This window comes from Somniosus microcephalus, chromosome 19 (genome assembly GCF_052327205.1).
Source record: "Somniosus microcephalus isolate GS21.2 chromosome 19, FLI_Smic_1.0, whole genome shotgun sequence".
NCBI classification, from domain to species: Eukaryota; Metazoa; Chordata; class Chondrichthyes; order Squaliformes; family Somniosidae; genus Somniosus; species Somniosus microcephalus.
In genome coordinates this window covers 74420949-74447648 of record NC_141005.1, presented here as the reverse complement: position 1 = coordinate 74447648, position 26700 = coordinate 74420949, and the positions used below count along the sequence as shown (strand labels likewise).

Sequence of the window (26700 nt, the reverse complement as noted above, 5' to 3'; positions counted from 1 at the left end):
CTGTTCACAATTTGAATGCAGGGTTATTGGAGGTTGGATACAGTGCTGATAGTAAGCCTGAACATTGACTTATGTATAATTAGGGAAATGAGGCAATGTAGCCGGAGAAGCAAGTACGCAGTGTCGCTGGGCTGACCCAACCCCTGGTAGTGATCCAAAAAGGTGGGCAGCTGGAAGGGCTTTATACTTCTTGGAAGGGAAGAAACCAATTTCAAAATTAGATATTGGTGAGTGATTACAAGAATGCTTGCTGTTTAATTCTTTGCCCTGCCCGGCATCTGTCAAGATGCCATGGCCCTTGATTATTCTTGATTTGGAAACGGAATGCCTCGTGCCCAGAATTGGAAATGTGAAGCGATCTTTCATTTTAAAGATGCAGCCAGGTTGGCACGCAGCTTAAATGGTGCCGAGTCTTATTGGGAAGTGTTTTTTTGGGAGGGAGGGGGAGGAAATGTATGCTGTACTGACAGTACTGGCAGCTGTTGGGTGCAGGCCATTACTGTTTGGCATGTGTGGGTGTGACTGCTACAGGATCCTTTACTGAAACCAGGCCTACCTTTTGCAGCTGTTTTCATTGACTATAAATAGTTAATAACTTCAAGATCAGTGGCGTGGATGATGTCGCTTAACAGAGTAAGTTTTCTAATATTTTTATCTGTCCACTTGGTTTGCAGTGATCCCAGCTTCTTGACAGAGTTTTCCCATACATTGGCTATGCCCCTTATTTTCCGTGTGTGTTTCCTGAAAGCATGTAGATGTACAGTTAAACTGTGAAATACTGAAAAACATTCTCATCAGAACATTTCTTTTTATTTCTTTGTATTCTTAAAGAGGGAATGTTCAATATTTAATTTCAACTGTTGCATGTGCCAAACGGTCAGGATTGCGATCGGCAAGTGGAGCCTGCCTCTCCCCTACATCAAATCGTTTGATCAGGAAGGGGGAAAAAATCAAGCGGTTGAATGTGTAGGCCCTAGAAATGAAGTCATTCTCAATGATTTGCTATCCCCTGCATTATAAATGTTACCAAGTGAGGTGCATGCTGGAGACCTGGGCTAATAACCGTCCTCCGTATTTAAACTGGAAGTTTTCCAGTACCTGAGTTTGATTCTCCAGGGAGCCTCTGACACAAGCAGAGCATTCTTCATCAAAGTAGAGGGACTTCTCCTTCGCAAAGTGCTGCTTCTGTCCCCTTCCAGAGCATCGCAAGTCAAGGTATTAGAATCATCGAATCATAGAAATTTACGGCACAGAAGGAGGCTATTCGGCCCATCGTGTCTGTGCCGGCCGACAGTTATCCAGCCGAATCCCACTTTCCAGCTCTTGGTCCGTAGCCTTGTAGGTTTTGACACTTCAAGTGCATAACCAAGTACTTTTTTAAATGTGATGAGTGTTTCAGCCTCTACCGCCCTTTCAGGCAGTGAGTTTCAGCCCCCCACCACCCTCTGGGTGAAAAAGGTTCCCCTCAACTCCCCTCTAATCCTTCTACCAATGACTTTAAATCTGTGCCCTCTGGTTATTGACACCTCTGCTGAGGGAAATAGGTCCTTCCTATCTACTCTATCTAGGCCCCTCGTAATTTTAGACACCTCAATCAAATCTTCCCGCAGCCTCCTCTTCCAAAGAAAACAACCCCAGCCTCTCCAATCTTTCCTCATAGATAAAATTCTCCAGCCCAGGCAATATCCTCGTAAATCTCCTCTGCACCCTCTCTAGTGCAATCACATCCTTCCTGTAATGTGGTGACCAGAACTGCACGCAGTATTCTAGCTGTGGTCTAACTAGTGTTTTATACAGTTCAAGCAAAACCCCCCTGCTCTTATATTCAGTGCTTCGGCTAATAAAGGAAAGTATCCCGTATGCCTTCTTAACCACCTTATCTAACTGTCCCGCTACCTTCAGGGATCTGTGGACATGCACTCCAAGGTCCCTCTGTTCCTCTACAATCTGTGTCCTGCCGTTCATTGTGTATTCCCTTGCCTTGTTAGCCCTCCCCAAATGCATTACCTCGCACTTCTCCGGATTGAATTCCATTTACCACTTTTCTGCCCACCTGACTAGTCCTTGATATCTTCCTGCAGTCTACAGCTTCCTTCTTCACTATCAACCACACGGCCAATTTTTATATCATCAGCAAACTTCTTAATCAGGTTAGGCAGCTGCTCAGAAGAGTTGGGATTCGTGATGCTGAGAGAGACACGTTTTAATTTTAAAGAGATTAATAAGTAATCAGGTTGGGGCAGCATTTCTATGCGAGAGATGTTGGATAATCATGAGTAGTGGAGTCCATTGCATCAACTTTAAGATGAAGTTTGGAGAGAGTACTGAGGCTGGTGCTGGACCCAGATCCCCAGTGCGCACTCTCGTCTGATTGCATTTATTGTGCAAGGTGCCAAATCATTTCGAATGATCTCTTGGTTCTTCAAACTCAACCACTTGATCTCCAAGTAGAAGCATTTAAGGTTGGAAGCATTCCCACAAGTTGTTCTCTTGCCACAAACTCCAGACACTTTACATGGATTCCTATTCAACGGGCCTACAATTCTAGTCCCCAGTTTTGAAAGGTCAGATACTGAGTCCGCACTGGAAAAGGTCATGGGGTTGATGGGAGCGTGGGATTGTCTGTAATTTAATTGAGTAATGCCAGTGACTTCATAACCACTGGAGCAGCGCTCAAATATTTGGCAGGAGGCATAGACTGAATTACTGACTTTACCTCCTCTCAGTCCCTATAAAGAACAACAGCTTGCATTTATATAGCACCGTTAACATAGTAAAACATCCCAAGGCATTTCACAGAAGCGTCATCAAACAAAATTTGACACTGAGCCAAAGAAGACGACATTGGGACAGGTGATGAAAAGTTTGGTCAAAGAGGTAGGTTTATGGAGCGTCTTAAAGGAGAAGAGAGAGGCAGAGAGGTTTAGGGAGGGGACTCCAGAGCTTAGGGCCAAGGCAGCTGAAAGCACAGCCGCCAACGGTGGAGTGATGAAAATCAGGGATGTGCAAGAGGCCAGAATTGGAGGAGCACACAGATCTGAGGGATATAGGGCTGAAGAAGGTTACAGAGTAGGGGAGGGGCGAGGCCATGGAGTGGGGTCGGAAGCTCAGCTCTGGGTCAAACAGGACGCCAAGATTGTGAACGGTCAACTATGTGCCTCACCCAGGCCAAATGGCACAAGAGTGCACAGTGGGGGAAAGTGCACATTGTTCATTGTACTGTATTATAGATTTTTTGCCGTGTATTATGCACTTTTTACTTCATTATTCACCGTCCATTGTATAATGTAGCACCTAGTGCGTATTTCTGCACTGATCGCTGTATATGATAAACTGTTCAGTATTACTTGCCATTAATTGTATTATACACTGTTTGCTGTATTGTACATTGTGTACTGCATACTATACACTGTTCGCTGTGTATTACACACTGTTCATTACATAGTATAATTCCGGTGTGACTGTTAAGCTGGCCAGTAGTTGCAAGTGCACTACAGCGATAATGTGACTCTTTCCTCTGAGGGGAAACACCTGCCCCCCATTCACTGTTGCTTATGAGGCTGTAAGTGAAATGTTAGTGCAGGTTCAGACCTATGGCCTAGTGACACTTGCTGTACTTACACCGAGGGCTGAATTTTGCTGGCGCTCGGAGTGCGGGCTCAAAATCGAAATGATTGACAGCGGGTTGGGAACCCGCTCCGAACCCGCCTCCATGTAAGTTTCAAAAGTGTTGGGTCTGCGATTTCAGAACAGACCTGACACCAAGCTTGTTAAACGCTTGTTAACTACTATTTTGCCAGCCTATTTCTATTTTCCCACTTTTTTAACGGGGTTCACGTCGTTCGGAGATCACGTCAGGTAAGTAAGTCAGGGTCTCTGTCTCCCCATTGCTGTGAATAGGTGACAGCTGCAAAAGTGGTATGAAAGCTACCATTTCACAGCTGGTCACTTTCCAGTGTCAGAAGCTTGAGCCCTCAGGACTTGGAGACACTTTTGAGATGTATGCAGTTTGGAAGTGTTTGGAGTAAACTCTCTATCCACTGTCACCTCCTTGGAGCAAGCTCTCTCATCATTGACAGATCACTTCTGTCATCTCAACTTCAGCTGCCATCTATTCCAGCCCTTGAAAAAATCTCACCTTGGTCCTCTGAATCCCTCCACGATCAGCCCCAGCACCAACATCACCAGGCACACCAACAACAATACCAACCTTCTCTGCAATCACCTGATGCTGCACAGGACATGGCATCAGCACCCGACAACATTGCTGCCCAGGAGGCCAGCGATGGCATCACCACGGCCAGATTTACTTCACTTGACGCTGTACACCCTGGCTGCCACATGATGCGTCAGATTGACACCAGCACCATAAAGCATCCCTACAATGCCCAAACCATTCCTTTCACAACACAATTTGTAAATCTGCAATGTGCAACCAGGCTCCGTTGGTCTCCTGGGGAGAAGGGAAGAGAACCTCCCTGCGTGCTGTGACTCCCTCCATAAGCATATGGAGGGAGTGCCTGGGAGTGCCTGGGTGCAGCCGTGCATCTCTGTGCAGTGCTTGTCAGTGTTTGCAGCACCTCAATGCTGTAGAACACTGACAGCACAACTGTCAAAATCAGTGTGGCCATGGTCCCTTTAAGGAAACCGGCTGATGATGCGTCATCAAATGACGTCATCAGACCCGCTTCCTATTAATTGGCCGGGGACCTCGCAGGGCGGTTTTAACTCGCCCAATCAACAGAAAATTGCTTGGAGTGTGCGGGCTGCAGCAGACTGGGACCACGACGCCGTCTCGGTCGGCAAAATCACGGCCTGAGCGTTCGTTTCAACCCTTGGTGTAATGCTTTGGACTATCTTAGTGAATGCTTTGTTCAAAGTACACTTGAAATGATGGGCAGCCTGAGAGGTGTGGTCTCAGCTCACAAACAAAGACTCCTGCGATTGCTGTGTGGGGTAGACTGAGCTCCAGCTTTGCTCCTTATAAGTACCATGTTAAATATGCACTTCCTGAAAAAACACACTAATGAGCCCAGTGGACTCATTTACTGCTGGTACCTTCCAGCTTCAGAGAGCAGGGCTCCAAGTATATCTCCTGTCAAAATATTCTCCGCTCTGATGCTAACCCAGCTGCAAGCACATCCTGTACATACATAACCTACTTCAGATTAGCAGACAGGTGCTTGGTCTGTGTACTCCTGGCTGACAGGATTAGCTTGCATCAGCTGAGGGCATGCCTTTATGCTGTTCCGAGTTCAAGCCTGAGAGTGGTGGGGTTCCTCCCTCTGGTGACCGGATCAGCAGTCTTGTGTACGAGTCTGGTGGGAGGTATTGTTAGTTGTGGTTTCAGTGTCCCCAGGACCTTCTCCAGAAGGGTTGGAGATAGAGGAATGGCCAGAAGGTGTGTAGGAGCATGCACTGTTAAACTCAGCTCCACCAGCACTCATCTGTCCAGGGCAGGTGCAATTTTCAGAGTTTGTGTGGGATGAAGTACATTCTGTGTAGGATTAGAACTGGCTCACTCTCATTTCACTAAAGGTGGAGATTATGATGGTCAGAATGCAAGTCTCCATCCTATCTTTTGTTAGTTCTTGGGACAGAGATCTAGACTACTATGTAGGAGAGTACCAAATATAGGGTGGAATAGTCCTTGCCAGAATGCTCTATATTATGGTTGACATTCTGAAAGGCTGAGGTCAAATGAGCAGAAGGGCCTTCTTCATCTGAACCTATCTGCTAATTTTGGGAAGACCCAAGAAAGCATGTCAATTTCATATAACTCTCAAAAACAAACCTGTTCTTAGACAACAGACTATGACATGGACTGATACGCAAATCTTTTTTTAAAACACTCATTTATACCTCTGACTAATAGAGAAACCACATTAAAGGAAAAACCCTCAGTTTGTTGTTTGGTATGAAGGTTAAGTTTCTTCCACTCATTCTTGTATATTATTTTTAGCAATTTTCAAACCTTTACTGCACTTCTCTCTTGAGGGTGTTGACTGTTACTGGGGTACAGCTCCAGGGGCACTATTTGTCCTTCCGTACCTCACCAAAGTTAACCTTGACAGTCAATGTCTGGAGGCTAGTTGACTGTTTAGGGCATTATAGCCAAGGCTCTCCTGTCTCACCTGACAGTCACACATATGCAGTTTCCAGTAGAATCTACAGGACATTGATCAGGTGTACGAACCCTGTCTGATTTCCCCCCCCCCGCTTCTCCCTAGCCCTTAGCCACTGAGGCCAATTGAAGCACCCAGCTGCTGCTCTGGCTGATGGTCATCTCCGCACAGACCAGGCATTGATCTGGTCTCTGGTTGTGTCTCTTATGTTTCATTTACTCTCTCCTTTACATACCCTAATATGTTAGGGTAGTCAAATATCCCTACTTATAGAGCACTTGGCCATTATTTTCCTTGTGCCTGCTTCCAAAGATGCGGTGTAAAAGTAGGTGTCGACTTAACTCTGCCTTTAGCCACCTTGGCAGACCGCATCCCTCCCCAGCACCTGAGGCAGTGGTGCATCGTCTTCACTGTATCCAGTGGCAAAATAACCATCTTTTATTGACAGGTTCTTGTTTCAATGTAAAAAGCCTTAACGCCCTGGGGTCATAACCGCTTTCAGTGCCTTTAACATTTTCATCAATTGCTATTGCCCTTAAAATGTCTTCTTCTGTGGGACTGCCCTGGAAATTACAGGCCATTCAGCTCGACATCCGGGTAGCTGTCTTGAGAAATTATATCGTGAAGTATGACATCATCAGGGCAAGTCAGGGAGATTTCCTAAAATTGTCCCATTTTGAAGTCATGCATTCTGTCCTTATTTTGTATAGTACTTTGATATTACGTGATCATTTATAGTTAATTAGTAAAACTTATGCCAGTTTGGGAAGCAAAGGAGTAGCGTTTGTTGGAGCAGAGGTGTTTCTCTGTAGTACAGCCAGCGGAGCTGGGAGATGCAAAACTGAGTTGTTGCACCGCCACCATTGGCAGGAGGCTGTCATTACAGTCTGATGGGTTTACACAGGCAGCTTCTATTCTAAATATGGAACAGGAATTTATAATGGGGAAAAGTTGACAAGCAAGGTCTCACAGACAACAAGTGCATCTACATGTGTAAGCTCTTTTAATCTGTTACAGATATAGTGCCATTCATGTCCTCCGGATGTGCCAAAGCACTTTACAGTTCATGAATAACTTTTGAAGTGTAGTCATTGTTGTTTTGTAGGCAAATGTAGCAGCCAATTTGCACAAAGCAAAGACCCACAAACAGCAATGAGATAAATGGCCAAGTAATCTGTTTTTGGTGGTGCTGGTTGAGAAGTAGATGTTGGCCAGGACACTGGGAAAACGCCCTGTTCTTTTGAATAGTGTCACAGGGTCTTTTACATCCACCTGAATAGGCAGATGTTTACTGCTTCATCTGTTTAATGTCTGATCTGAAAATACAACTCTCCCTCAATACGACACTGAAGTGACAGCTGAAATCATGTGTTCAAGTCCTGAAGTGGAACTTGAACCTGAGACATTCTGATACAAAGCTGAGAGTGCTACTGACTGAGCCAAACTGACACTTATAAACCCAATTTATAGTATCAAATTGAACCAATTTATAGTACCAGCTTCAATAAATTTCTTGTATCATTCTGCACAACTGTTATCTTTTGGATGAAAAAGTTCACCCTTATTCCTAACTTCCTAATGTTTAACTTGGACCTCCTAGCATTTTAACTCTTCACCATAGTGAGCAATTTGCCTGGATCAGTTACATCATTTCAAAGCTTCCTCTCTCTCTCTCTCTCTCTCTCTCTCTCAAAACAAACAAGTCCAACTTCCTTCGCCTTCCCTCCTAAATTACTGATACCCAGAATCATCTCTATTTGTCTGTGCATCCTCTCAAAATAATGAATATACTTGTGATTGGGTGAGAAAACGGCACTCTACTCCAGTTGGTGTTTGATCAGTATCTGATACAATAAGACAAGCTCTTTAGATTGCATCGAATTATAGATTGTTGCTGCACAGAAACAAGCCATTCAGCTCTTTTTCCATAACCTTGCATTTTTTCCCTTTTCCCTTTTCAAATATATATCCAATTTCCTTTTGACAGTTACTATTGAATCTGCTTCCACCATCCTTTCAGGCAGTGCATTCCAGATCATCATAACTCGCTGTGTTTATAAAAAAAAAATTTAAAAAAAATCCCCTCATCTCCCCTTTGATTCTTAAAGATGTCTTTTTTTCATCTGCTCACTGTACCACTGTTCCATTTAACATATACGCCATCTTTTGGCTCCTTGCTCTAATAATTATTTGACACTTACCCACATTGAATTGCATCTGCCGCCTGTTGGCCCACTTGCCTAAACATAGAAACATAGAAGATAGGAGCAGGAGTAGGCCATTCGGCCCCTCGAGCCTGCTCTGCCATTCAATGAGATCATGGCTAAATTCAGTACCCTGTTCCTGCCTTCTCTCCATATCCCTTAATCCCTTTAGCCGTAAGAAATATATCCAACTCCTTCTTGAATATATTTAATGAATTGGCCTCAACTGCCGCCTTTGGTAGAGAATTCCACAGGTTCACCACTCTCTGGGTGAAGAAATTCCTCCTCATCTCTGTCCTAAATGGCTTACCCCTTATCCTTAGACCGTGACCCCTGGTTCTGGACTCCCCGACCATCGGGAACATCCTTCCAGCATCTAGTCTGTCTAGTCCTGTTAGAATTTTATAAGTTTCGATGAGATCCCCTCTCATTCTTCTAAACTCCAGCGAGTACAAGCCCAATTGACCCAATCTCTCCTCATACGTCATTCCTGCCATCCCAGGTATCAGTCTGGTGAATCTTCGCTGCACTCCTTCCATGGCAAGAACATCCTTCCTCAGATAAGGCGAGCAAAACCGCACACAATACTCCAGATGTGGTCTCACCAAGGCCCTGTACAACTGCAGCAAGACATCCTTGTTCCTGTACTCAAACCCTCTCGCTACGAAGGCCAACATACCATTTGCCTTCTTAACCGCCTGCTGCACCTGCATGCTTATTTTCAGCGACTGGTGCACAAGGACGCCCAGGTCTCGTTGTACTTCCCCTTCTCCCAATCTATTGCCATTCAGATAATAATCTTCCTTCCTGTTTTTGACACCAAAGTGGATAACCTTGCATTTATCCACATTATATTGCATCTGCCATGCTTCTGCCCAATCATCCAACCTGTCCAAATCATCCTGGAGTTTCTCTGCATCCTCCTCACAGCACACACACCCACCCAGCTTTGTGTCATCTGCAAACTTGGAGATATTACATTTAGTTCCCTCGTCCAGATCATTAATATATATTGTGAATAGCTGGGGTCCAAGGACCAATCCCTGCGGTACCCCACTAGTCACTGCCTACCACTCGGAAAAAGAGCCGTTTATTCCAACTCTCTGCTTTCTGTCTGTCAACCAGTTCTCTATCCAAGTTAATACCTTGCCCCCAATCCCATGTGCCTTAATTTTACACGCTAATCTCTTATGCGGGACCTTATCGAAAGCCTTTTGAAAATCCAAATACACCACATCCACTGGTCCTCCCTTATCTGTACTACCAGTTACATCCTCAAAAAATTCCAGTAGATTAGTCAAGCACGATTTACCTTTTGTAAATCTATGTTGACTTTGTCCGATCCGGTCACTTTTCTCCAAGTGCTCTGCTATTACATCCTTTATAATGGACTCTAGCATTTTCCCCACTACTGATGTCAGGCTTACCGGTCTGTAATTCCCCGTTTTCTCTCTACTACCCTTTTTGAACAGTGGGGTAACATTAGCTACCCGCCAATCCATGGGTACTGTTCCAGAGTCTATCGAATTTTGGAAGATGACCAGCAATGCATCTACTATTTCTAGGGCCACTTCCTTAAGTACCCTAGGATGTAGATTTTCAGGCCCTGGGGATTTATCGGCCCTCAATCCCATCAATTTCCCTAACACCATTTCCCTACAAATACTGATTTCTTTCAGTTCCTCCCTCTCATTAGACCCTATGTTACCTGACATCTCTGGGAGGTTATTTGTGTCCTCCTTTGTGAAGACAGAACCAAAGTATGTATTTAATTGGTCTGCCATTTCTTTGTTCCCCATTATAAATTCCCCCGATTCTGACTGCAAGGGACCGATGCTTGACATCACCAATCTCTTTCTCTTCACATATCTATAAAAGCTTTTACAGTCAGTTTTTATGTTCCCTGAAAGCTTACTCTCATACTCTATTTTCCCCCCTCTTAATTAATCCCTTTGTCCTCCTTTGTTGAATCCTAAACTGCTCCCAATCCTCGGGTTTACTGCTTTTTCTGGCCAATTTATATGTCCTCTCCTTGGATCTTATGCTATCCCTAATTTCCCTTGTTAGCCACGGTTGAGTCACCTTTCTTGTTTTATTTTTATGCCAAACTGGGATGAATAAATTCTGTAGTTCATCCATGCGATCTTTGAATGTTTGCCATTGCCTATCCACCGTCAACCCTTTGAGTGACATTCCCCAATCAATCCTACCCAACTCGCACCTCATATCATCGTAGTCTCCTTTATTTAAATTCAGGACCCTAGTCTCTGAGTCAACTATTTCACTCTCCATCTTAATGAAGAATTCTATCATATTATGATCGGTCTGACCCAAGGGGCCTCGCACAACAAGATTGCTAATTAATCCTTTCTCATTACATAATACGCAGTGTAAGATGGCCTGATCTCTAGTTGGTTCCTCGACATATTGGTCCAGGAAACCATCCCGTATACACTCCAGGAATTCCTCCTCCACAGTATTGTCACTAATTTAGTTAGCCCAATCTATATGTAGATTAAAGTCACCCATGATAACTGCTGTGCCCTTATTGCACACTTCTCTAATTTCCCTTTTAATGCTAAAGGATCAAAATCCTTCTGGATTTGGTTGCATTGCTTCTATTTACTCTGGCACTCATTTGTTCTGTGCAAACTTGCTTTTGCTTGCAGTCATTCATCTGAATTATTAACATATTAAAAATAAGCAAGGGTTCCAAGATCACACCATTAGATATATCATTTGTGATTTCTCTTCAGCCTAAAGAAATACCATTTATGCCTACCCTCCGTTTCCTGTTTTAAACTGATTAGCTTATCCAGCAACATTATTTACCTCATCTTCTGTGACTCATTGCTCTTTGCAAGTAGGAGTAACTTATTTAAATGTTCAAGTAATTCTTTGGACAAATACTAATATGTGCACCTGTCTATACCGTGACTTTTATCAGAGAAAGTATTCTGCTCAGCTCACTGGTGCAGAGAGAAATCCTGAAGTTGCTGCTGTGACAGCTGGCTAATGGCATGCCCTCTGTTCCTTGTTTAAACCACAGTCTGGCCGTGGATCCCAAGCTTTCATGCCTGAGGGCTTTGTTACATTCAGACACAATGGCATGTGTCATTGAACACTTGAGTGGAAGTCACACTTGCATGGTGACGTCCCTTTATTTTTTGTTTTTTTTCCTTCGGTTTATTCTTAATTTTAGAATCTCCATTAGGAATGTAATGGTGTCCTTTTTTTCCTCATTTTTAAAGCTCTGTTTTCCGTGGATTGCAGGAGTTGAGAATCCATGTGACCAAAGTGTCGGTATGGACTCTTGCAGCTAAAGCGCAAATGACTAGTGAGTAGGTTAAATTGGCATCCAGGGGAAGCAAGATTATGGCTGTGTGTGGAGTGAGGGGAAGAGAAGTAAATTGGAAATGAGGCTTCTTGGTGAACTGTCAGCTTCGATCTCCATTGTTACAAACAAGCCCTCAGTGGGAAAACTGCTACAGAGGCTGTGCTTGTGATTAAAGAGCTCGTCCTATGGCACAACTTACATTCTATAGTAGGTAGACTTTTCAAAGTTAACGTTAAGGGGGCAAAACAGTGGATGTCAACCAGAAAGGGGAAAATGGTCACGGCTGAGGTGGGGGACCAAAGCACAATCAAAGGAAAGGGCTTTGAGAAGATTTTGATAGTAGAGGGAAGGTGGTATAATGGAGGGACTGGGCAGCGAGTTCCAGAGGGAAGAGCATTATGGCGGAACTAGCGGCCACAAGTGGTGGAGCAGAAGGAGCAAGGGGCAAGGAGATGCCCAGTGTTAGAGGAGAAGAGGGTGTATGCTGAAACGTAGAGCAGGTGGAATTCACTAAGGCAGTGTGGGGCAAGGCCATAGATGGATTTTCATGTGAGGTCGAGAATTTTCAAATCATTTTGCTGGAGCAGAGGAGCCAGTGGGGCTTGGAAATCGTGCTGGTGATGGGAGTGTGTAACTATGTGCAGGTGAGCATGTGGGCTGTAGCATTTTAGATATGTTGAAGAGGGATGGAGAGAGTTCAGCTCAAGAGAACATGCAAGAGGTCAATCCTTGAGGTGATCAAAGCTTTTACTTGAGGATTTCATGGGGGCGGGTGAGGGAAGACTGTAAATGGGCATTGTTGTTGAGGTGGAAGAATGTGATCTTAGTACCACAGTGGGTTTGAGGGAGGAAGTTAAACTCGGGATTGCGCAGTACACCAAAATTGGACACGTATTTTCTCAGTCTGCAATGGAAGGCAGAGAAGTTGATGAAGTCAATGTCGGAGGCACTGGCGGTGGCCAAAGAGAATGGCTTTGGTTTTGCTGATATTAAGTTGGAGGAAATTTTGGCTCATCAACAGGAATTTGGAGACTGTAGTGACATCCTGAGGATCAAAGCAGGAGCTAGAGTTCAGTATTATCAGCACACATGTGTAAGCTGACCCTATGCTTCGTGATGATATCAGGGTATACTGCAGAAGACTAAGTATGGGCTCCAGGGTATACTGGAGGAGTCCAAGTATGGATTCCAGGGTATACTGGAGAGGACCAAGTATGGGTTGCAGGGTATACTGGAGAGGACCAAGTATGGGTTCCAGGGTATACTGGAGAGGACCAAGTATGGATTCCAGGGTATACTGGAGAGGACCAAGTATGGATTGCAGGGTATACTGGAGAGGACCAAGTATGGATTCCAGGGTATACTGGAGAGGACCAAGTATGGGTTCCAGGGTATACTGGAGAGGACCAAGTATGGATTCCAGGGTATACTGGAGAGGACCAAGTATGGGCTCCAGGGTATACTGGAGAGGACCAAGTATGGATTCCAGGGTATACTGGAGAGGACCAAGTATGGGCTCCAGGGTATACTGGAGAGGACCAAGTATGGATTCCAGGGTATACTGGAGAGGACCAAGTATGGGCTCCAGGGTATACTGGAGGAGTCCAAGTATGGATTCCAGGGTATACTGGAGAGGACCAAGTATGGATTCCAGGGTATACTGGAGAGGACCAAGTATGGGCTCCAGGGTATACTGGAGGAGTCCAAGTATGGATTCCAGGGTATACTGGAGAGGACCAAGTATGGGTTGCAGGGTATACTGGAGAGGACCAAGTATGGGCTCCAGGGTATACTGGAGAGGACCAAGTATGGATTCCAGGGTATACTGGAGAGGACCAAGTATGGGTTCTAGGGTATACTGGAGAGGACCAAGTATGGGTTCTAGGGTATACTGGAGAGGACCAAGTATGGATTCTAGGGTATACTGGAGAGGACCAAGTATGGATTCCAGGGTATACTGGAGAGGACCAAGTATGGGTTCTAGGGTATACTGGAGAGGACCAAGTATGGGTTCTAGGGTATACTGGAGAGGACCAAGTATGGGTTCTAGGGTATACTGGAGGAGTCCAAGTATGGATTCCAGGGTATACTGGAGAGGACCAAGTATGGGTTGCAGGGTATACTGGAGAGGACCAAGTATGGGTTGCAGGGTATACTGGAGGAGACCAAGTATGGGTTCCAGGGTATACTGGAGAGGACCAAGTATGGGTTGCAGGGTATACTGGAGAGGACCAAGTATGGGCTCCAGGGTATACTGGAGAGGACCAAGTATGGATTCCAGGGTATACTGGAGAGGACCAAGTATGGGTTCTAGGGTATACTGGAGAGGACCAAGTATGGGTTCTAGGGTATACTGGAGGAGTCCAAGTATGGATTCCAGGGTATACTGGAGAGGACCAAGTATGGATTCCAGGGTATACTGGAGAGGACCAAGTATGGGTTGCAGGGTATACTGGAGAGGACCAAGTATGGGTTGCAGGGTATACTGGAGGAGACCAAGTATGGGTTCCAGGGTATACTGGAGAGGACCAAGTATGGGTTCCAGGGTATACTGGAGAGGACCAAGTATGGGTTCCAGGGTATACTGGAGAGGACCAAGTATGGGTTCTAGGGTATACTGGAGAGGACCAAGTATGGGTTCTAGGGTATACTGGAGAGGACCAAGTATGGGTTGCAGGGTATACTGGAGAGGACCAAGTATGGGTTCCAGGGTATACTGGAGAGGACCAAGTATGGGTTCCAGGGTATACTGGAGAGGACCAAGTATGGGTTCCAGGGTATACTGGAGAGGACCAAGTATGGGTTCTAGGGTATACTGGAGGAGTCCAAGTATGGGTTGCAGGGTATACTGGAGAGGACCAAGTATGGGTTCCAGGGTATACTGGAGAGGACCAAGTATGGGTTCCAGGGTATACTGGAGAGGACCAAGTATGGGTTCCAGGGTATACTGGAGAGGACCAAGTATGGGTTCTAGGGTATACTGGAGGAGTCCAAGTATGGGTTGCAGGGTATACTGGAGAGGACCAAGTATGGGTTCCAGGGTATACTGGAGAGGACCAAGTATCGATTCCAGGATACATTAGAGCCAACCATATGGGCAGAGAAGAAGAAGCCATTGTGGGTAGATGTGAGCAAAACTAAGCGAAAGCTGTAGCCATTGCAGTAGAGAAACGTAGGATGGAAACTATTGTAGCAACGTGCCCGCACTTTATGAAGACTGTACAGTGTGTGTCATTGTATAATAATGTGGTAGAACAATATGGTATATCTCATGCTTTTATCACCTCGAGGGATGGCGAAATCAAGTAACTACAGACCTGTCAATCTAATGTCAGTTGTGGGGAGGAATGTACAATTGTATAGGAACATGCCAGAACTGTATGGAGACATTATAGTATGTCTAATTGAGCCACTGTAAGATCTTTCCCGCTCTTAGTAATAAGGGAGAATTGGGCAGCAGCAGTCAGCATCATCTGGGTGATGAGCTCTCGTCTATCTCCCTTTCACAGTCAGCAGTTTTGCAGCATCATTACAGCATCATGGCTAGATTATTGCTTGAGGTTCAGATCTTGTACAAGTTGGCTTGATATTAATTTACTTTCGAGACTATTGGATTTCTTTGGGAAGCTACAGTTAGTTATCTGGACTCTACCTAGCTGATTTTGTAACAACACAACTCTAACAGAGGGTCAGAAAGTGCAATGTTTTTACAGATAAGTTAACTGTGCGTGCATTTACGTACATTTTCTGCTTTACAAACAGTGAGAACAGAACGTTCAGTATCCTCAGGTGTCGCACTTCCTGCACTTCCCACACAAATGGTAAGTTAGGTTATAATAGGAGAAAGCTATTGTGTGGAGTGCCTCAGGGGTCCAAGCTGGAAGAAGTCCTGTTCCAGATATGCACAAGTGACCTGGCACCCCAGTTTCTATACAAACTAGTTAAATTTGCAGATGGCTCCCAACTATAGAGGACTGTGGACTCAGGAAGCAGCCTCGATCTTATAAAAATAGCTTGACAGGGTGAACAAATGCACACTCATGATTCTGGTTGGTGTAACATCTGGGCCCCAGTGGTAGTGCAGGGGAGAGCAACAAGGCTGATTCCCAGTGTCAGAGGGAAGAGATGGGGGAACAACTTGGTAATCTGGGGATCTTCAGCTTCCAAGAGTGACCCCAGAAGGTGTATAACATACTTAATGGGATAGAATAAATAAATCTGAAACTTGCAAACACATCAGGATAAAGAGGGCACATATTTGGGGTTATGAAGGGCAAGTTAAGGACAGATGCCAGGACTTAATTCTTTTCAGCAGAGTCTGATTAATGCCAGAAAGGGTAGTTGAGGCCAGGACAATGGACACATTTAAGAAACTACTGGATGCTGTAATGGCGGGTGGGAGGATTGGTTTTCTGCAAAGGTGAGATCAAATGGACTGAAGTGTGTTCTTCATCCAAACGTAAAAGACAGATAATTACACTAAAATTACTTTACATAATGACCCCTACAGCCAGAGGAGATTTTCATGGCATTAGCTGAAACAGAAGTGAAAGACCAGTGTCTAATCCCACCCATTTCCCGGTCATCTCTGTTGTACTATGTTGGAAATGACTTTGTACTCCTATCGCTCCCAAAGGTGACTGCAGATAATACCGCAAGTTTGGGGAATGATTACCTGCTGAGAAAAGTGGCAAAGGAGGGGCATTTCTCAACAAAGCAGAGCTGCAGTGTCCCACTCAATAAAAATACAGCACCTTTCACACCTCAGGACATCCTAAAGCACTTTACAGCCAATGAAGTACTTTTGAAGTGTAGGAAATGCGGCCGGCAATTTGCGCACAGCAAGCACCCTCAAACAGCACTGTCATAATAGCCAGATAATCTGTGTTTTTTAATGATGTTGATTGAGTGATAAATATTGTCCAGGACACCGGGGATAAGTTCCCTGCTCTTCTTCAAAATAGTGCCATGGAATCTTTTACATCCATCTGAGAGGGCCTCGGTTTAACGCCTCATTCGTCAGTTCAGCACTGAAGTGTCAGCCTAGATTTTTGTGCTCAAATCTCTGGAGTGTGACTTGAACCCACAACCTTCCGACTCCGAGGCGGGAGTGCCACTCGCTGAGCCATGGCTGGACATTCCAAATACTTGGACAGTATCTTCAGTAGAGCATTGTATGGTTAACTGCGAATCCAATGGTTTGAATTGCTGTTATGTAACTTGTACTAAAGGTTCTGTGCCTACGATGCTGAGGGATACAAGTACAATATTTACCGGAAGGAGCAATATTCCATGCTGATGTGCGACTCGAGGTTTTTTTTGTGTGTGGTGGGAGCGGGTGTTGGGAGAGGTTGATTTAGTTTCCTCTGTCCTGATAAATTACTTTAGAAGTATCCTATGTGGATCACATCATATTGCCGTAAGAGCAAGCAGAGGGGGCAATGAAGACGATTCCAGCTACTGGAAATGTAAGTTACTATGGAAGTTGGGCCTATTTTCTTTCAAAAACTGGGGACTTCAAGATAATCTAACTGAAGTTTTCAGTATTATATAAGCAAATTAACAAAATTGACCCAGGCCAATTATTCCCTGGTATTTGGGCTTCATCATAGTGGGAGTAAGATGGAAAGTGAGGGCAGTTTTTTTCACTCAAAGCGTGATGGATTTGTGGAATACATTACCAGGCAAAGACATTGAAACCATTTATTCTGTTTGCTTCAAAGAGCAATTGGTTGTGTTTCCTGGAGAGAGAAGAGATTGAGGGATATGGTGATATGTATAGAGTTGATCTATGAAAAAGTTGGGTCTAATTGTCATTTTCTGCTCATTAAAAATTTTAGTGTTCTTACTGGCACAAAATGCAGCTACCTAAGTGTAACACCACAGTAATGGTAACACCACAGTAATGGTAACACCACAGTAATGGTAACACCACAGTAATGTCAGTACCACAGCATTCCACTTTATAGAAAGTGATTTGATTGTTGCAGTGGGGAAGGAAATGTTATTCCAATCCTGTGGGATTTCACATTTTCTGATCTCCTGTTCCATAACCTTTTATTTTTGTTTTGCCAGGTTGATGAGGATGTGGCTTTGGAGCAAGCCATGAAGTTCTGCCAGCTGCAAATGGCCACATCGACGCAGAAGCAGGTAACTGTCAGAGGCAGAATGATTGTGAGCCCATTGGAGGGAGGGGAACCGAGTGCTTATGTATGGGGAGTGTGTGTGTCTATTCTTCTTCTTGGGCAGTCCCTCGGAACCGAGGATGACTTGCTTCCACATTAAAAATTAGTTCTCAGGTGACTGATGAGTCCAATGCGGGACCTGCAGTCTCTGTCACAGGTGGGGCAGACGGTGGTTGAAGGGGCGGGTGGGTGGGGTGCTTGGGTTGACGTGCACTCCTTGCACTGTCTGCGCTTGACTTCCGCTTGCTCCGGCGAAGAGACTCTAGGTGTTCGGCGCCTTCCCGGATGCTTCTCCTCCACTTTGTGCGGTCTTGGGCCAGGGATTCCCAGGTGTCGGTGGGGATGTTACACTTTTGCAAGGAGGCTTTGAGGGTGTCCTTGAAACGTTTCCTTTGCCCACCTGGGGCTCTCTTGCCGTGCCGGAGCTCCGAGTAGAGCGCTTGTTTTGGGAGTCTCGTATCGGGCATGCGGACAATGTGACCCAACCGTCGGAGCTGATCGAGCGTGGTCAAAGCTTCGATGCTGGGGATGTTGGCCTGAGCAAGAACACTGACGTTGGTGCGCCTATCCTGCCAATGGATTTGCAGGATCTTACGGAGGCAGCGTTGGTGGTACCTCTCCAGTGCTTTGAGGTGCCTGCTGTACATGGTCCATGTCTCTGAGACATACAGCAGGGCAGGTATCACTGCTGCCCTGTAGACCATGAGCTTAGTGCCGGGTTTGAGGTCCTGGTCTTCAAACACTCTCTTCCTCGGGCGACCGAAGGCTGCACTGGCACACTGAAGGCGGTGTTGGACTTCGTCATCGACGTCTGCCCTTGTTGACAGTAGGCTCCCAAGGTATGGAAAGTGGTCCATGTTGTCCAAGGCTTTGTTGTGGATTTTGATAATCGGGGGGCAGTACTGTGTGGCGGGGGCAGGTTGGTAGAGGACCTTTGTCTTACGGATGTTTAGTGTAAGGCCCATGCTCTCGTATGCTTCGGTGAAGGTGTTGACGATGGTTTGGAGTTCGACCTCCGAGTGAGCGCAGACGCAAGCATCGTCTGCATACTGTAATTCGATGACGGAGGATGGGACGGCCTTGGATCTGGACTGGAGGTGACGGAGGTTGAACAGTTCCCCGTTTGTTCTGTGAATTAGCTCCACTCCAGTGGGGAGCTTACTGAGGGTGAGATGGAGCATTGCAGCATGGATGGATTCCAGCGTGCGTGGATTCTTTAGCGCAGTCAAGACCATCTACGGCCCAAGCACCCAAGGCCCTACCCACTGTGGGCCAAGAACGGAGAGGTACTCATCAAGGACAGAGAGGCAATCGGTGCCCGCTGGCAGGAGCACTTCGAAGATCTCCTTAACCGCGACTCCGTCTTCGACGCGAGTGTCCTCAACTCCATCCCGCAGCATGCTACCCGCCACCATCTCAGCACAACCCCAGCCCGGCATGAGGTTGAAAAGGCCATCCGACAACTGAAGAACAACAAGGCCTCAGGAACAGATGGAATCCCCGCCGAGGCACTAAAGCATGGCGGAGAAGCACTACTGGCGCGAATTCATGAACTCATTTCTCTTATCTGAAAGGAGGAGAGCATGCCAGGGGATCTCAGAGACGCCGTAATTGTGACCATCTTCAAGAAAGGTGACAAGTCCGATTGCGGTAAATACAGAAGAGTTTCCCTGCTGTCTGCCACAGGGAAAGTCATCGCAAGAATCCTCCTCAGTCGTCTTCTCCCAGTGGCCGAAGAGCTCCTCCCAGAGTCGCAATGTGGATTCCGCCCACTAAGGGGTACAATGGACATGATCTTCACCGCACGTCAATTACAAGAGAAATGCAGGAAACAGCACCATGGCCGCCTTTGACCTCATAAAGGCCTTTGACCCCGTCAACCGTGAGGGATTATGGAGTGTCCTCCTCAAATTCGGCTGCCCTCAAAAGTTTGTCACCATCCTCCGCCTGCTTCACGACGACATGCAAGCCGTGATCCTGACAAACGGATCCACCACAGACCCGATTCACGTACGGACCAGGGTCAAGCAAGGCTGTGTCATCGCACCAACGCTCTTCTCGATCTTCCTTGCTGCAATGCTCCACCTCACCCTCAGTGTGTCTATTCACAGCAATAATCAGAGACCAGTCCAGAAGATAGCCACTCAACAGTCTGAGAGCAATAACTTGTTTCAAGAGCCCAGCACTATGATCAAGTCTAGTCATTCTTTATAAAGAAGTTCCAAGCCACGTGCCCAAGATGGCACTATCTCGTGTTGTCTCGTTTGTGCCATAGCTGAAGATTTCCATTTAATATCAAATTACAGCAGGTTCTTGGTAAGCAATGCTGTAGAAACGAGGCCAAGCTATTCACTCCATTGGTACATCAGATAGAAATGGTAACCCATCCAGTTTTCATCTGATTCCGCTGAAAGCAGGAAACTTTCATCAATCTGGTGTAAAACGATTAAGTCAATATTTAGTCTACACTGCTCGGGGCTGGTGACTTGGTGCAGCCTGATAAAAGAAATGAACCTGCCAGCCAGAAATATGCAAACCTCAGGTGATCACACTGATCGCAATTAGATGTGATACATGTGAAGTTGTGTGGTAAATGTTGCTTTAAGAGCCGGATGTATTTTACAGTTAGAATTGTTTGGAACTCTGTGAACAAAACACTACAGAACGAGATGCAGATCAGTGAAGGTTTTGACGGTTTGAAGTGAACACCTGCACTAGCAGCAGAGCAGAACGATGCTTGTATGATACTGTGTCTCGTGATGTGGGCATAACTCTTGCACATTGTGCATTGCCCTCTCTCATTCACTCGCTCGCGCTCATTCATTCACTCACTTGTGCGCTCTTACTGTCACTCACTCGCACGCACTCTCTCATTTACTCACTCCCATGCGCTCTTTCTCGTTCGCTCGCCCGCTGCCCCTCGTCCGCCCGCGCGCCCGCTGCCCCTCATCCGCCCGCTCCCCATCTCCCCCCTCGTCCGCCCGCTCCCCCCTCGTCCGCCCACGCGTGTGCTCTCACTCACTGTCACTCATTTGTTCAGTCACACACACTCGGATGCATTGTCATTCACTCATTTGCACACAGTCATTCTCTCATTAATTTACCCACTATCATTCTCTCGTTCATTCATACACTCTGTTATTCGTTTCCGCATTCTCTGTCATTCACTCACTCGCATGCTCTATCTCTTAGTTATTCACCTCGTGCACTTTTGGATACATTTACATACTTGCATTTTGCACATATTTACACTCATACACTCTTACGCACAAATTTACATGAATACGATGGAAATTAGGCATTCTGGGTCTCCGTATCAGTGAACTTTAAACCGATCACAGTGACCTCTATCTCCCCCCACCCCCAGCCAGAGCTGCCCAGTACAGGCACAACTCCGACCTCCGCAGTAATAGCAGGAAAAGCCTTGAATGGGATCAAAATGTGCACTGCTGTGCTCGTCACCATAACCAAGTTCAGAGCTTTATTAACATTACTGCAGGCATTTGAGAAAAATCTCTGATTTCCCAGTGACATTTGGGTTGCTGTAAAATGTACTAAACTTCATCAAAAGGGACAGGTGCAGTTGATCTGTGATCTGAAACAGCAGCTGCAAACCAGCAGCAGCAACGAATGTATATGTGAAAACTGCCATGTCATCAGCGGCAGTTTCCTGTGATCTTATCAGCAGAACATGGTTTAGCCTCCCTCATCAGTACAATCCCACCTCAGAAGATGCAAGTTACGTAAATCACTGGCTCGGGTTGAAGAAATACTTTTTAAAAGGGTGACTGTGTTTAGGCAATTATTGTTTCACTGTACGTGAGTTATTTAGAGTCTCTGAGGGGTATTGGGGTAAGCAGTCCTGGCATGCACTGGTGTGAAATAGACTGACACTGCTGCACCAGGGCTGTTGAGACAGTTTGATAACAGCTTCATCACCTCAAAAAGAAAAAGATCTGTGGTTTTCACAGTCTGTGCTGTAAAATACACAAGCCTGCACCTTCGCAGTGGGCCCGTGAACTCTCAAAAAGCGTCCACTGAAGTACCCGATGCAGTGTTCGTTCGAGCCCTATCCTGTGCATGACAGCAATGCAAGCCTGAGTGCACAGCCCAGAGTTCCAATGAAGTAAATGGCAAAGCATCTCTCTAAAAGGTGCAGGGTGAGTTGAGTATGTGTGTAATAGGAATGGGAGAGGCTCAGCTGCTTGCCCGCAGGGATGTAGAGTGAAGGGGAAAGACTCTTCCTAACAGGCTGGTTTGATCGATAATGCTAGAAGACTTGGGACCAGGCTGCTTTCACAGACTATCAGCCAGAGATGCTGCACAACACAAGGAGAGTCAGAGCTGCTACTAGATGCACAAATATTCTAATTTCACAAAATGGCAAAATAAAATACTCTCCCAGTGCCTGGAAATTAAAAACTATTCCAGATCCTGCTTTAATAATGGTTGGATGAGGTTCTTCCTGGAATACTTTCCATATTCCACACTTATCTGCGACGTACACATGGGATTCTGAAGCAGTATTACATGTGCACGCGAGATATCACATAATGGTACACGTCCCAAACAGTCCAACAATGCTGCTGCACTGTCACTTTTTTTACTCCCTGGAGAGGTCTCGTAGGTGCTCATGCATACACCATTCATGACTTCTGAGTATGAACTAGAGAAAGCCACTCCTTCCCTTTCATTCAGATCTACAGTTAGGGCCTTTGCAGACTCTTTCCATCTCGCAGTGTCTCTGCTCCAGCCTCCATCATTATGCACCCTGTTGAATTGGGAATCTGTTCATTTCTTTTGTGGAATGCTTTAACTGCGTTTCAGGTTGTCTTCCAGTGTAGTACTGAGGGAGTGCTGCATTGTCAGATGTGCTGTCTTTCGGATGAGACGTTAAACTAAGATCCTAACTGTTCGTTCAAGGGAAGTATTCAAAGAAGAACAGGGAGTTGTCTGGCCCAATATTTCTCCCTCGCTCAATACCATCAAAAAACAGGTTTACTGATTATTCATCTCACTTGCAATTTGAGGGATCTTGTTGAGATGCTGCGTTTTCCAACATAACAGCCATGGCTACACATCAACAGTCACTTATGGTTGTGAAGGGCTTTGAGGGTCCTATGTAAATGTAGGTGTGTTGTTTTGATGTAACATAAGCACAGAACAGAACTGCAATCAGACTAGGGAGTCTTCATGTTGGCTTTCTCCGCAGTTCACTGCCACAAGTCAGTAACACAAAGAAGGATTGAAGTGTATTGGTGACTGAAGCCTGGGTCCCTGCTCTCCGTACACCTGCCAGATACTAGCATGGTTTAAGCTGCTTTTCTCCCTCTCCAGCCTTTTGAGGGAAATGTTACAATTTGTGCAGCCTTACCCAGTGATCTGAGAGGAATCCATCTGAAATCCTAGTAATCTCTGGGTAGACCGCCAATACTTTTAGGTTAAAATTAAATATGCATGACAGTGTAAGGGACAAACCTGATATGTAGCCTAATAGATTTAACCAGGCATTTCCTCTGTTTAGACCCGATTTCTTAAGGATTGGAACTTCCTTCTTGTATCATTGGTGTCAGCATCAGCAAAAGAAAAGGTCAAAAAGGAAACAACATTTCAGACCTCAAGTGCACACAGCACAAGGGCCCTACTTTCCTGGCTGCCCAGCCCAGTATGCTCTCCAGATCATTGCAGAGACTCCAGTGCTCCCTGTGTATCCGCTCTGCTCCAGTCTGACAGCTGGCATCTGATAAAACCCAGCCAGTTAAATTAGAATTATTTGGAGTGAGTCACCAAATCAATGACATACTACTTAAATGTTGGCAGCTGAGGGATGCCTAATTATAAAATGCTGTTCACAAGTTCAGAGAGCTTCACTCTTCACTCTGTGCGCGCGTGTACATTCAGTGTGGGTGTCCTTGTGCGAGGGTATGTGTGGGGTGGGTGGACATTGCATGAACTGATTGTGTTATTGATGAGTCTCCTCACCTGATTGCATCAGTTATGAATATTGATCTGAGCCAAATTTCTTAGTGCATATATCGAGCATTCATAACTGAAATCATAATGGTGTTAAAGTTAAGAAGGCATCATAAATTATTGCACGAGGAAGCTCTGTGTGTGTGGTGATGGTGAGCACAGGCTGTGTGTGTGGTGATGGTGAGCACAGGCTCTGTGTGTGGTGATGGTGAGCACAGGCTGTGTGTGTGTGGTGTTGGTGAGCACAGGGTGTGTGTGGTGATGGTGAGCACAGGCTGTGTGTGGTGTTGGTGAGCACAGGCTCTGTGTGTGGTGATGGTGAGCACAGGCTCTGTGTGGTGTGATGGTGAGCGCAGGCTCTGTGTGTGTGTGGTGACGGTGAGCACAGGCTGTGTGTGGTGTGATGGTGAGCACAGGGTGTGTGTGGTGATGGTGAGCACAGGCTCTGTGTGTGGTGATGGTGAGCACAGGCTGTGTGTGTGTGGTGATGGTGAGCACAGGGTGTGTGTGGTGTGATGGTGAGCGCAGGCTGTGTGTGGTGATGGTGAGCACAGGCTGTGTGGTGATGGTGAGCACAGGCTGTGTGTGTGTGGTGATGGTGAGCACAGGCTCTGTGTGTGGTGATGGTGAGCACAGGCTCTGTGGTGTGATGGTGAGCGCAGGCTCTGTGTGTGTGGTGACGGTGAGCACAGGCTCTGTGTGTGTGTGGTGATGGTGAGCACAGGCTGTGTGTGGTGTTGGTGAGCACAGGCTCTGTGTGGTGATGGTGAGCACAGGCTCTGTGTGGTGTGATGGTGAGCGCAGGCTCTGTGTGTGGTGATGGTGAGCACAGGCTCTGTGGTGTGATGGTGAGCGCAGGCTCTGTGTGTGTGGTGACGGTGAGCACAGGCTCTGTGTGTGTGTGGTGATGGTGAGCACAGGCTGTGTGTGGTGTTGGTGAGCACAGGCTCTGTGTGTGGTGATGGTGAGCACAGGCTCTGTGTGGTGTGATGGTGAGCGCAGGCTCTGTGTGTGGTGATGGTGAGCACAGGCTGTGTGTGTGTGGTGATGGTGAGCGCAGGCTCTGTGTGTGTGTGGTGACGGTGAGCACAGGCAGTGTGTGTGGTGATGGTGAGCACAGGCTCTGTGTGGTGTGATGGTGAGCGCAGGCTCTGTGTGGTGATGGTGAGCACAGGCTGTGTGTGGTGATGGTGAGCACAGGCTGTGTGTGGTGTTGGTGAGCACAGGCTCTGTGTGTGGTGTTGGTGAGCACAGGCTCTGTGTGTGGTGACGGTGAGCGCAGGCTCTGTGTGTGTGTGGTGATGGTGAGCACAGGCTCTGTGTGGTGTGATGGTGAGCGCAGGCTCTGTGTGTGTGTGGTGACGGTGAGCGCAGGCTCTGTGTGTGTGTGTGGTGATGGTGAGCACAGGCTGTGTGTGGTGATGGTGAGCGCAGGCTCTGTGTGTGTGTGGTGATGGTGAGCACAGGCTCTGTGTGGTGTGATGGTGAGCACAGGCTCTGTGTGGTGTGATGGTGAGCACAGGCTCTGTGTGGTGTGATGGTGAGCGCAGGCTCTGTGTGTGTGTGGTGATGGTGAGCACAGGCAGTGTGTGTGCCTGGTGTTGAGCACCGATCTTGTCTTCACCAATGCCCACACACTCACTTTCTAGCTGGAGTTGTTAGCTAGCGATCAGGAGCAGCAACCCTCAATGATTCTGCCCTCCCTAACCCTTCTGACCTCAGTCTCTTTAATATTATGGCTGCTTTCCCACATCAGCTGGACTTGTGACCTCTTGGAGTGAAATTGAGTTTATCAAAGTGTGAGCTGGTTGTGCTGTGGGCCTACACCTATTGGAAATTGGCTTGAGGCTGCCAAACGCATTGGTAGAGAGGAAACTGGCATCCCATCTGTCTGGAGCAACTTTGAAACAAGGTCCCAGAGGTGACAGGCTGGTGTCTAACCCAGTGCATTGCATATACTCTCCAGTGAACTCGGAGCAACCGTTCTGCATTTACCCATTAATATGTTGTAATTCCATTGCGAGACATTCCTTTTTACCTTTTTAAATAGAGGCTTATAAAAATGTCTTCATTTTCATTTTTCCACATTGTTTTCCCCAAATAAATTCCCGGATTTCAAAATAATTCCTAATCTGTTTTCAGTATTTTTCACCTGAATCTTTACCGACTTATAAAGGGCAGGGTTTTCAGAAACCACGTGATCCTTCTCCCTCTGTCGAGCTACAGATAGAATTGACATCATCCCATGGGAGGGAATAACTTGCATCACTTTTAATAACTGACTCCCTGCAGGTAAGGGGCCACCTCCTCCTACCCCAGTATCTATGGCATTGTTCTCAGGTACATCATTCGTTCATTTATTTTCTTCAACAGCAGAAAGCTCTGTATTGCCATTTATCTTGAGCTTCCTTTTTGCGACAAACCATTCCGATCCGATCTGTAGTTTTACCAAGTGTAAAGAAGACATTTATTATGAGCTGTTTCAATTTGGTTCCCGGTTATTTTTGTAGATAGCGTGAATTGTCACTAATTTGAGTGAGCAGCTCGCTGAGGCTGACCTTATCTGACCCAGGTCTGGTTGTCACCCACTGCAACTCCTGGCTGTAAAAGCCATATTGAGCAAACGACTCTTGCCACACTGGTCCTTGCTGGTGCCCGTTGTTGCAAAACATTTTGAAGTGTGAGGCCTCTTCCAGAATCAGCACGTGAGCTCACCATGACTGATTTACCTGCTGGAAGACAATTTTAGCTCGTGGAATGTTGAAGTTCGGCACAGGAGCACTCTTGTCTCCCAGATCAGAGACCAGTAATAACATCCCCCTTGCAAAGATGTGCCATTAACTCCCTTTGCTTGCACAGGCAAGAGAAAGAACTTC

The 26700-nt window shown here is 46.2% G+C and overlaps 1 protein-coding gene across 5 annotated transcripts in view; it reads left to right on the top strand.

Moving 5' to 3' along the window:
* cabin1 (calcineurin binding protein 1) overlaps positions 1 to 26700 on the top strand; it is a 464264-nt gene that overhangs the window by 362765 nt on the left and 74799 nt on the right. For all 5 annotated transcript variants that reach the window (XM_085962047.1, XM_085962049.1, XM_085962050.1 and 2 more), the window contains exon 32: positions 17742 to 17816. In XM_085962047.1, coding sequence (XP_085818173.1) covers positions 17742 to 17816 — 75 coding nt within the window. The remainder of the gene's footprint in view (positions 1 to 17741; positions 17817 to 26700) is intronic.